Source organism: Podarcis vaucheri (assembly GCF_965113315.1).
Source record: "Podarcis vaucheri genome assembly, chromosome: Z".
Lineage (NCBI taxonomy): Eukaryota > Metazoa > Chordata > Lepidosauria > Squamata > Lacertidae > Podarcis > Podarcis vaucheri.
In genome coordinates, this window is record NC_138758.1 from 40,704,628 (window position 1) to 40,716,882 (window position 12,255).

A 12,255-nucleotide genomic window follows, 5' to 3' on the forward strand; every position below is an offset into this window, starting at 1 on the left:
TTTACTTTACCTAGGGCTACCATATGCCTGGAAATCAGTTAAAATGTCTGGGAAAACCCATGGTTTTGGGGGGTGAATTTCCTTTTAAAAGCTCCAAAACTACTACTACTTTTTCTAGATCTTGCAAAAAAAAATCAACAACTTTTGTGTCCAGATTTTCACTTTTTGAAATATGACAACCCTACTTCAGCTCCCTTAATTCCCACCACCATTCCTCCATACTGAGCAATAGTAAATTCTTCCACCCATGTCCGTGTTAAAATCTCTCCACTTTGAGCACATATTGGAATAATATTCCATATTTTTTCCTTGTCACTTAATTCTAGCCTACTTCCATACGTTCAAATTCCATTGCCTGTTATATTTCCATTTCTTGTGTTTACAACCGTTGTGAGGAAGGCATTTTCATTTCACCATCTGCTTTCTTTAGTTTAGCTACATTATCCAGTGGCACCATTTTCCGAGAACCCCAACAAGAGAGGCATTGTCTGTCATGGACCGACAGCTTCTAGAATAAGTGCAGGTTCACTTTAGCTTCACTAAAGGCACGATAGTTCTGTGGCACCAGGAGCAACTGGATCATTCAATCCCACACAGTTGCAGAGGCAAACCCAAACGCTCAAATTATGCTCCCAAATTCTGGGAATATCAGAAGCTGCCTTATATAGAGGCAGACCATTGGTCCATCTAGTTTAGTGCTGTTTTTAGCTAGGGAACTTCAGACCTGAGGGTCAAATGTGGCCTCCAAGTCTTTCTGCTGTTATGGAGGCATCCTGGGTGGTGGCTCAAATGTATGAGGGGCAGGAAGGGAGAATTTAGAGGCTGGTTCATTCGTTGAATGTGGCACTGCCCCTCCAGCCTCAGCCAGCCCCCACCTGCCTGTTGTGGGGGGGATGTTTAACAAAATCAGTCCTCCTGGCAAACTGGAAATATCCTCTCACTCGCCCAAGTTTAGGATATAGTCACACCTCAGGTTACTGACGTTTCATGTTGCGTTTTTTGGGGTTACGAGCTGCCGAAACCCGGAAGTACCAGAATGGGTTACTTCAGGGTTTTGGCCGTCGCACATGCGCAGAAGCACTAAATCATGCTTTGTGCATGCGCAGAAGTGCCAAATCGCAACCCATGTGTGCACAGACATGACGCTGCAGATTGTGAACATGCATCCCGCACAGATCACCATTCTTCAGCAGAGTTTCTTTTTCTTTGAGAAAAATAAGTGGCTCACATAAATGTAAACTAAGCTTTAATAATAAAGAAAACTAACAAAATAACAATGACTGAGGGAAACTAAAGCAACATTATGAGGCAAGTTTGAGGCAAGAAACAAGAAGAGGCAATGGTCCCTCTCAACTGACATTCTTACCTGAACACACCCTGAAGGGAGGGGCTGATTCTAGAGCAAAACACACAAGCCCCGCCCACCAGATACCAGGCACTCTACTATTCAGATTAGGCCCCAGTGTTTTTCTTACACTGCCTGCCTTCTTACATCTAAACCAAGGGCTGGCCCTGACCATCAGCTGCTGCTTCTTCAGATCTCAGTATTGCCCTTGTATAACTCAGCAGCAAAGAGAATGGGAACAAAATCAGAATTAGTTGGCTCTGCCTTTCATTGGCTCCACCTCCACCTCTTTTTGGGGTCTCTCCAAACGCTCGTTGTATGGAAATCCGCTTATCCAGACACGAGTGATTAATACCCAAGTCATGGCATACACACCGTAGATTCAGATATCAAACAGCCTGACCTGTGTGTAGTACTACAAACAAAAAAAACAACCTTTAAGAAGCCTTACTTTCTGTGTTTTGCTGGTCCTTGGCAGCCACTTCACCAGAAACTTTGCAAGGAAGAAGGGGGAGAGATCAGACAAGAGAACTTTTATTTTCATACTTGTTTTGCAAGGTTTTCCTAGATTTTCCTAGTTTCCCCCTGTCATTTGAAGGTTGAAATTCCATTATTGGGAACACATTAGATATTTCCCCAAAGGAATCAGTAGAAATCATTGACTCATTATCAATGCCTATCACTTGCCTAACAAACAATTTCCTGAGAATGTATTGCGTTAAGGTAGTGAAACCTGAATGTACTTCAGATAAATAAACATAAACTGTCTTAAATTATACTCAGAACGCCTTACAAACTGCCTATGCTAACGCAATATATATATATATAATATTACATTTATTTATTTATTTCCCACTCTTCACCCTAAGGTCCCAGGGTAGGTTACAGCATTAAAACACAATATTGAAAACAGCTTAAAATAGCAAAAGTAATAAGGTGGGTCAAAAACAATATACACATAAGGTGTCAAAAGCCAAGGTAAAGAGGTGCACCTTCAGCATTTGCTGGAAGCTGTATAATGAAGGTGTCATAAGGTGGGTGGTATTCAACAAAGAGCTCGCCCACACTTCCCCTTGTCCCAGGCCTGAGCAGTCTTTCTGTCACCTTGTTGCTTTCCCTGCTGTTTGCCACTCAATCGGAACGAACATCATTTGGTTTTTCTGCAGATTGGCTTCTGTTCCAGTTCGCCAATGGGCAGTGGATTTCCCCAGGGTAAAGTGTCTGGACAGAGAGAAGTGTGGTTAAGCCCTAAATAAAAGTACTGGCCTGTGCAACAGGACCTTATCCCCTTTCCTGTCCCCTCCCCAAATATGCTCTGGAGGGTTGGGGAAAACTCCAGAACAGATTTGGTGGGTACCTTGCGGGGGGGGGGGCGGAGAGAAAGCAGTAGCTGAGTCAACTGCAAAGCAGGTATAACTTTCAACGCCATCTTTCTGCTTTGCTATGGCTCCCCGCTGAAGGGAGAGGAGAAACGCTGGACCATCCATGGAGAACACTGGACCACCCAGCAGCAGCTGGCCTTGACACCAGACTTTAGGGTGGGGAGGTTAAAGTGGGGAAAACAGTTGGTTTGATGTGAATGAGTTTTGAATTAGGGGGAGGTTAAGGGTTTTTTTGTTTTTGTTTTTGTTTTTTGAATTAGCACATCTTAGTTGTGCTTTGTTTATTATTTGAGTATTTTTTTATATGGATGTTACGTTATATGAAATATTAATATATTACATGATTGCCCCCACTTCCCCATGGTAATACGCATTGCTTTTTTCTTTTTGCTGTAAGTTGCTTGGATACCTTTGGGTGACAAGTGACTAATGCGTCTAATAAAGGAAATGAATGAATGATCCATCTCTGTGGGGAGGGAGTTCCGCAGCTTAGGGGTCTCCACAGAGAATTACCCTCTCCTGGCCTGCCACCGTCCCAAACTTCTGAGGGTGGAGGAACTACCAAGCCCCACCCCCTGCTGATTTCAGCACCTGAGAGGGCCTAGGGAAGTAGAGGGTCTTTCAGATGTTAAAGGCATTTGTGGGCCGTGGTGTGAGGATGAAGCCTGTGACACAAGTTATAGTGATGGCTGCTGCCTTAGACGGCTTTTAAGAGCAATGTGTGGCTGCTTAGACACATTTGTGGAGGAGATAGGTCTACAAATGGCTAGTAGCTGTGATGTTAAATGGGGGCAGTCTGTCTTCAAATGGCAGGTCTTTTTTGTGCAGGGAATGACAGGGGTAGAGGACTCTTTTGACTGGAGGGTTCCAGGGTAGAAACAGCAATGCTAGGCTAGATGATCATAATAATAACAATTATTATTATTATTATTATTATTATTATTATTATTATTATTATTATTTTATTTATACCCCGCCCTCCCCAGCCAAGACCGGGCTCAGGGCGGCTAACACCAGGTATAAAAATAATTGATTAAAATACAACTTAAAAACAAGATTAAAATACAACATTAAAATGCAGCCTCAATTCAGTAGAAACTCAAATCAAAAACTTTTTGGGGATGAAAACGTCAAATCTTCACCAAGGCCAGCTATCCAGACTGGTCCTACGTGGGCCAGAAAAAAGCCAGGGAAGTCCCCAAATAGGAGTTCCATCCCAGAAGGAAAAAGGAAAGAGGGGGAGGGGATCAAGTTGATTCCAAGCCAAAGGCCAAGGGAACAACTCTGTCTTACAGGCCCCGCAGAAAGAAATCCGATCCTGCGGGGCCCTGGTCTTATCTGGAACCAGCTTTCCCTCTTTAACAGCAAACTTCAGAGGTTCCATGCCAGCATAAATGGCACAAAAATTGGGCTACTGTGAATGAAGCAATGCTTGTTTGATGTGGAACCTAAGATACGTATGCATGCAAAACTTTTTTTTATAAAAAAAAAGCCGAAATGCGACGGAGGCCCCTAAACCCAGACCCCCTGAGGGACTGAGCATGCTCAGTGGCCTCCAGTAGCCACAGAATGTCCAGCATCGGGTGAGATACAAGTGAACTGGCACCCTCTTATGCACGAAGGCATGGCTGAGTAGCTGGTTGGAGTCTAGAGCAGGAGCATCTTGTTAGGAGATGAGAATTGCATTGCAGCAGCGTGTGAGCAGCTCCACTCTCAGGACACCAATACTGGCATACCCTGCAGATTGCAGCATGTGCTTTGAAGCCTCAGAAATACGCAAGAGCCTATTAATATTATTAGCAGGCTTCCTATGGTCATAGGTAATGCTGGGCTTGATGGATCTCTGGTCTCATCCAGGAAGTAAGATGGGACCAGCCAGTACGGAAACAGTATTTAGTATTCAAATGTTTACTATTGGTGTTGCACTGTGGTTTGGCCACAAGGTGGCAGTATTTCTACATGTACTGTTCACACTAGGCTTTGGAGTAAATGCTGATTTAAGTAACAGCTCAATGAAGACACTTCTCTGGTTTAATCCTGTCTGGCAGGAGCCATGGGCTTTTAGGGACATCTGCAGGAACAGATGATTTGGAATCCTCCACACACACCCTCCCCAGCTGAAAGAATTTCCATGTGTTGAGGAGATGGTTGTACTTACTCTGCCACTGCATGTAAAAAAACAACCCAAAAAACCCTTAGGCCAAATAGTTTAATGTGGCCCCCAGGCCTCTCTGTCTGGCTCTCAGAATTTTTCCCCAGACCAGTTTAAATGTTAAAGCTTTGTGCACTAGCTTGGCTCCTTTCCATCTTCCATCCAGGGAAGCAAGAGGCAAGAACACTTTTCAGCCAGGAACAGAAGCACTCAAGCAAGAAGGGTTCAAAGCAGGGCCTGTGGGGGATATATATGGTTTGGAGTGAGTGCCAGATAAAAGGGAGGGCCAGATTTGGCCCCTGGACCACAGCTTCCCTACCCCTGAATAACACTCCCTCCACACACTCCCCACCCCAAAATCACTTAAGGAGATTACCTAATTTAGGGATTTTTGTCACATCTACACCTTACACTTAAAGCACTTTATTTGTTTGTTTGCTTGCTTGCTTGCTTGCTTGCAAAATCATAATATGCACTTCCATTAAAATACAGCAAGGCGGAATGCAGCAGATAAGGATAATATGAGCAAGAGATGCATGAAACTATAATTAAAAACATCAGTAAATGCTGATGGGTTGAAAGGAAAAATATAGTGATGTAAAGACCTGACTAAACCTTTTTCCCCCTCCTGAAGTCATCTTCCGGAAGGGAAGGGTGCTTCGTGCCAAACCTCTATTGGTAAGGGGTTCCACAGGCCAGGGGCTGCCACATGAAAGACTCATTCCCTAGAGAAAGCCAACCAAACCTCAGTGGCTTCACCACCTCCAAAAGAATCTTGGGAACTGTAGTTTAAGGGTGCTTGGGTTTATAGCTCTGTAAGGGGGCAAGTTACATGTCCCAGGATTCTTTGCAGAGAAGCCATGTGCTTTAAATGCATGTGGTGGATGATGACCTAAGCCTCTCTTTGTTACCCAAACACAAGTCAGGTCAGCTTGGGAAAGAGTCTGCTTTTAAATCTCTAGGTGTCCATTCCTCAGCTGCCTTGGCTGTCTTGATGGTTGTGTGGTGTGGCTTATCTGTGAATCCAGCTCAACACATCTATATTTCTGTTTCCCACAGTACGATTACAGCTTCCGGACAGAGCAGAGCGCTGCAGCCAGGCTCCCCCCGAGCCCCACTCGATGTCCACAGCTCCAGCAGTCCTGAAGCCCCCACCCCTGGGTGCCACGGAGAGGGGAAGCACATGTACTACTGAGAGGGGAGAGTGATTCCCCTCCTCTCCACGTAACCTTTTCCCCAAACCCCTTTATTCTCCCCTCCCCACAAAAGCAGTGTTACTGGAACCCTTTCCAGCAAAGGGGACTCTATCTTTCTTTCTCTTTCTTGTGTCTGATGATTTGTCGCTGTCTTTGTACAAAATAACTGGATAGGATTTATTTCTCTCTTTTTATTTTCGATATCTCTCCTTGCTTCAGAGATTTTGATTTGGCTGTGTTAACCCTTTTCATCAACTGTCTTGACCTCCCATATCTCCTTTCAGGGTCCACTCTGCATCATAACCATTCTAACCAATGTGTTGGATTGATGGATGTATTGGTCCATCGCCTTTTTTATGATGATGTTCGCTTTGTTTCTGATAACTGGTTCTGCCAGGTTAAAATCCAGTGAAGGCATCTTTCTCCAAAACGCCTTGCACCATCTAGGAAGCCACAGCCACCTCATCTGTGGCTTTTAACAGTGATCTCCCAGCTCATTCTGGAATACCGCCAATCCAGTGCAGTCTTACTGCTCATGTGGGACTCTAAAATCACAGCATATCATTGGTTCTAAACTTGTACCTCAATCTCTATACAAGGTTGAGGTTTATGTCTGGACTGAACAGAGACAATAAACTGGGTTGTGCTTTTGGTTGGCTGGTGTTCTTCCATAACCTGTGACAGTTTCACTCGGCACTGGAGGAGGGAAGAAAGTAAACAAGAAAAGCCAACAATTTTGCCTTCTTTGCCATGAAAATCCCACACAGCCAATTGTTTGCAGTTGGAAATGAGCTGAAGACCTTTTGTGGCCTGGACTTCCCTCTGGCTGATGAAGAAGCCTGGAGACTCTCCCAGTCCCACTAGCAAAGCCATTCTTCATCCAAAGATCATGTTATCCACCTTACTTGGTTTCCAAGGCCTGTTGGTGGGGGCCACTTCTTTTTTCCAGCTGAAAAGAAATAGACCTAGATGTTTGCCTGGAAGCGTGGGAGATGCTCTGTGGTGCGCTCTGTCTATCTGTCTCTGAATGCAGACTGCCTGGAAAGATGTCCAGACTTCCATTCTCTCCCCAGAAATACTTGAATATGGCAGCTAAGAAAACAGCCAATCAAAACATGCCGGTCGCAGCAGCTGGCTCCTAAAGTCTTTGTCTCCCCTATTGGCTGCTTGATGATGAGAGCGACCACCATGTGTGCCTCTGGAAGCCTCCTGAGAAGGGAGTTAAGACTTCAATTCACAACAAGTCTGGTCCCACTTCGCCAGTCCACGGACAACTTTAAACTTCAGTCTCCAGCATGCTCACGACAAGTGTCTTGTTCGAGACCCAAATGCATGTCTTGGTGAAATCTGTTAACTGTATTATTATTTTTTAATGTTATTTTGGAAAGCCTGTGTGATCTCATGTGCTGCTGTTTGAGAGTGCCTGCCGGAGAGAACAAAATGTTTTTGAGGGGCAGCAAAGAGGGACAGGATTATTAACACTTCTCCCTACCCACTGCCCTCTTCAGGTGGAAAGGTTCAGCTGTGTAACATGTAAATAATGATTGTCTAACAGTCTTCAAATTAAAACACGGTGGTCATAGAAAGGCAGCTGCTCTTGTGAGTTGTTTGGCAAGCATGTTCTTTAATTGTTCTTCCGAGGTTAAGTGCATGGATGAAAGTTGATATAGACATACCATCTTCCTCCTGATGGTGTGGGATGCTCCTAGTACTTTATTATCTGTAGCCCTAATCTCCCATTTGGCTACTATTCTATGTCTAACAAAATTCAGATTTTTCCTATGATGACAACTTCAGTGCTTTTTTGAAATACCAAATGTCAAGTTCTTTTTAAAGTGTCTTTTTTTCTTCTCTTCTTTTTTGGTGCCTCTGCTTTGCTGGTGCCCTAAGCATGTGCCTATAGTCTGCCTATAGGCTGACCCAGTACTGCTTGCAACTCCAGAGTTATAAGAATCCTCTCCAGCCCAAGTGGGTGGGTAGGCAGATCTGAAGCTTTTGGGTGGACTGAGTTGCTGCTGTTTCATTCTCTCACAGTTCACAGCAGTGTTTACTTGATAGAGTGTTTTCATGGGCCTTTCTCTCCTCCAGGTTTTTGACACACATTGCCCCACCGTCTTTATCTGGAGAATCCGTCTTCTAGAGCAAGGGTAGGGAAGCAGTGGCCCTCCAGTAGCAGTTGGACTACAACTCCCATCATCCCTGACATTGACCATGCTAGCTAGGGCTGATGGGAGCAGGAGTGCCACAGGTTTCCCACCCCTGATCTACATGCTGTCTTTGTCACTGTTCTCCCTCAGCCCTGTTTTCCCACTCTGAACCCCAAAGATTACCCATGGAGCAGCAAAAGCTATGGCTGGAATGTACCACTTGAAACTGCAGGTGGGGACTCACATCATAGACTGTTCCCCATCCAACGCATACACAAAAGCCAATCCCCCATGTAGAGATCTAGAGTGTCAGGGGAAAGTCTAGGTTACCCCCTTTTGATCTGACATGCTAGGTGGTGGGATTATTGTTGGGGGTCAGGTCCACAAAAAGGCTTACCACCTCAGCTAAGAACTAGGCCCTATGGATCATTCTTCTAGGATCAGAAAAACATAGGTCACGGGTGTCAAACACAAGGCCCGCGGGCCGAATCCGGCCCGCCAGACCTCGTCATGTGGCCCGTGTAGCCGCCGCCGGCCGCCAGCCTTCACCTTTTATTCTCGCTCTCTTTTTTTGACACAAGAAAGCCGTCTCTTCAGCGCATGCGCGGCAGCCTACACTCCAGAGAACGTCTGCCCTCTAGCGGCGCCGGCCGTTCTACACAGGAAACCTCCACTTTACATGCATTCAGGAAACCTCCACTTGTTTTTATATTGAGCGCATGCCATCCTGTGATGTGACAGATCCAACGGCTGCCTGAACCCTTCTCTCCTGTACTGTAAGTCCTACAGATACAACCGGCCCTTTGAGGGTGACCAAACTGCTGATGCGGCCCCCGATGAATTTGAGTTTGACACCCCTGACATAGGTTGTTAGTGCCAGGGTGATTATTTTGAAGACCAAGGCCCTTTTATTACAAACCTGGAAAAAGCTGGTGCGTTGGAGCCTGCCACTGTTAATTTTTCCTGTAGGGGGCAGGCTGTGCCTAAAATGAGAGCGTACAGAAACCACTTGAGTCCCCCCTGTTCCTTGTTGAGAGGCCCACAGAGACTTTCACAACCAGCCCTTTATCTACTGGAAAAGCACAGGTTGACCCTTGTCTTTCCCCACTGGAGGTTGCTGGTATAGCATTCAGTGTGTTCTGAACAGCCTACATTGTCTTGAGGCTTTTTCAAACCATGACAAATGCGTTTCACAGGTGATGCTTTGTCTCAGAAAAAGAAAGTGATGCAAGCTGTCTGTACATTGCCAAATGCAACAATTTGCACACACGTCTCTTTTGTTGTGTGCGCACATGTGCAAGTCTCACTGACCTTTTTAAGTGCTTCCTGTGGGCCATTCCAGCAACCGCCATGGGGGGAGACAAAGGGATTGGTTCCTTGGCATTGGCCATGTGTTCATCTAGATCAGGTGTAGGAAACCTAAGGCCCGTGGGCCAATCGCCTTCTCATTCCAGCCCCCGGACGGTCCGGGAATCAGCGTGTTTTTACATGAGTAGAATGTGTCCTTTTATTTAAAATGCATCTCTGGGTTATATGTGGGGCATAAGAATTAGTTCATTTCCCGCCCCCCCCCCCGCCCCCCCAAAAAATATATAGTGCAGCCCACCACATGGTCTGAGAGATTGTGGACCGGCCCACAGCTGAAAAAGGTTGCTGACCCCTGCTTTAGATCTCAGAGACAAACATGAGACAAAGCACTGGGCTGGATATAAGTCGTGTTACTCCTGTGATTTTATGGTGGCTGAAAAAAAGTGCAGCTGCAATTGTGAAAATGATTCCCAGCTTTCCTCAGCAATGATGATGCCACAACTGAATGCATTAAGGAGCATCTGATAGCGCAAATGGGTTTAAAATTCACTGGCAGAGCACCTGCTTTGCATGCAGAAGATCCCCGTTTCAGTTTATGAAATCTCCAGGGCTTGGAGAGACCCTCCTGCCTGAGACCCTGGAGAGCTACTGCAAGTCAGCGTAGACAGTACTGTGGTACCTCGGGTTACGAACTTAATTCATTCCGGAAGTCTGTTCTTAACTGAAACCGTTCTTAACCTGAGGTACCACCTTAGCTAATGGGGCCTCCCACTGCTGCAGTGCTGCCAGCACATGATTTCCGTTCTCATCCTCGGGCAAATTTCTCAACCTGAGGTACTACTTCCAGGTTAGTGGAGTTTGTAACCCAAAGTGTTTGTAACCCAAGGTACCACTGTACTGAACTAGAAGGGCCAGCGGTCTGTTTCAGTACAAGGCACCTTCCTGTCTTCAAATCTGTGGAGTAAATTGGTTATTTTCCAAGTAGATATGGAAGACAATCTTCCATTAGGATTGGGTTGATTGTGACTCTTCAGGAGTTGCTTTTTAACCACTGGCTGTGCTTAATGTGTGTTGGGAGTCTGGCTGTGCCTGCTCCAGATGTTGTCGATGTGCTTCCCAGGTGCTGCTCGACTGCAGCTCCTGTCGTACCTGAACTTCGGTTATAGTTGCTGGGGCTAATGGGGTTTTTTGTTCACCAACATTTGGAGGGCACCACAGAACACCCCCAAAATTGTTGAGCTGTTGTTGTTTTTTACAGAGACGCTAAGATCCAGAGCAACGGACGTATGGCAGCCCTATGACTTTCGAACCGGAGAGTCACACAACCCCAAACCCACCTCCCCCCCCCCAATTAATGATTAAGCTTGGTGCTCTGTTTTAAAAAAAAAAATCAACTGTGGGTCTGTTTTGCCCAGGTGACTTAAAGAGCGCTCAAATATAAAATGCATTAACAAGAAGTTGACAATTTTTTATGACATCAGATCATACAGGCAAAGAGAAACACTTTTTTATGTAGTTGGGAATCTTCAGTTGTATTGTATTTGTGCGTGTGTGTGTGTGTGTGTGTGTGCATATGTGCGGTGTGTGTGTGTGTGTGTATTTTTAAGATGCTATGCATTTTATTTGTGATGGGACATTGAAAGTGGATTAACTCGTTCATTATTAATCCTATTAATATTATCCTTTCATATTTATTTTAGATTGCCTTCCTTGTATTTTAAAAGGGAAGTTTGTGTCTGAAAATTTAGCTTGTATTCTTAATATAATTTGTTAAATAAAAGTTTTAACCAGTTTCATTTTCTTCTTCTTCTTCTTCTTCTTCTTCTTCTTCTTCTTCTTCTTCTGAGTTTTGAATTTTGGTTCAGGTGGAGGCATTGCATGTTCAGATGCTTCCCCCACCTGCTGCTTGTGAAAATCTAGCAGCTCAGGAAGAAGTGTCCTTCTAACCTAGGCTTCTCCTTGAGATGCTAGGGCTTTCTTATTTAATGTGGTTGGCCATTCAGATATGCAACTCATCCACCTGCATTCTGATCTGATATTTCTCCAGAGTGTGGTACGTCTGATTATCGGTCACTGGGAAGCGCGAGTGGCGTGAGAGCTGTTGCACTCAGATCCTGCTTGTGGTCCTCCAAGAGGCATCTAGATGGCCACTGTGAGACCTGGACGCTGGACTACATGGGCCTTTGGCTTGATCCAGCTACAGTGCTTCTTACATTCCTATAATAGGCTTTCGGGCTCTGATCTTTTTGGAGTACCTCCAAGGAAGATGTGCAGGCAGTATTGAAAAAGGGCCCACACTGGGAAAGCTAGCACCTCAAGGATCAGGTTGGGTTAGCCTGCTCCTCCCTGAGGCACTAGCTTTCCATACGAAGGAAGGCATTTCTGTTTAGAGGAGTATTCTCACACAATCTGAGTGTTCCAATTAGCACTCCATCCCAATTTGTTGCTCGTCAAGAAGCAAACATACTAGTTCCTTCCATATTTCTATCCAAAAAACAAAAGCAGGCAGCGTCATTGGGACTTACCCATACACTTCAAAAGAAAGAAAGAAAGAAAGAACAGTTACAATGCATTAATACTTAATGCCAATACAGTGGTACCTCGGGTTAAGTACTTAATTCGTTCCGGAGGTCTATTCTTAACCTGACACTGTTCTTAACCTGAAGCACCACTTTAGCTAATGGGGCCTCCCGCTGCCGCCGCACTGCCGGAGCACAATTTCTGT

The 12,255-nt window shown here is 45.2% G+C and overlaps 1 protein-coding gene across 3 annotated transcripts in view; it reads left to right on the forward strand.

Annotated features, from left to right (window-relative positions):
• Positions 1-7,661, forward strand: part of MVB12B (multivesicular body subunit 12B) — a 94,222-nt gene extending 86,561 nt beyond the window's left edge. For all 3 annotated transcript variants that reach the window (XM_082207763.1, XM_082207762.1, XM_082207761.1), the window contains exon 10: positions 5,939-7,661. In XM_082207763.1, coding sequence (XP_082063889.1) covers positions 5,939-6,025 — 87 coding nt within the window. In that variant the 3' untranslated portion in view covers positions 6,026-7,661. The remainder of the gene's footprint in view (positions 1-5,938) is intronic.
• The last annotated feature ends 4,594 nt before the right edge of the window (positions 7,662-12,255 follow it).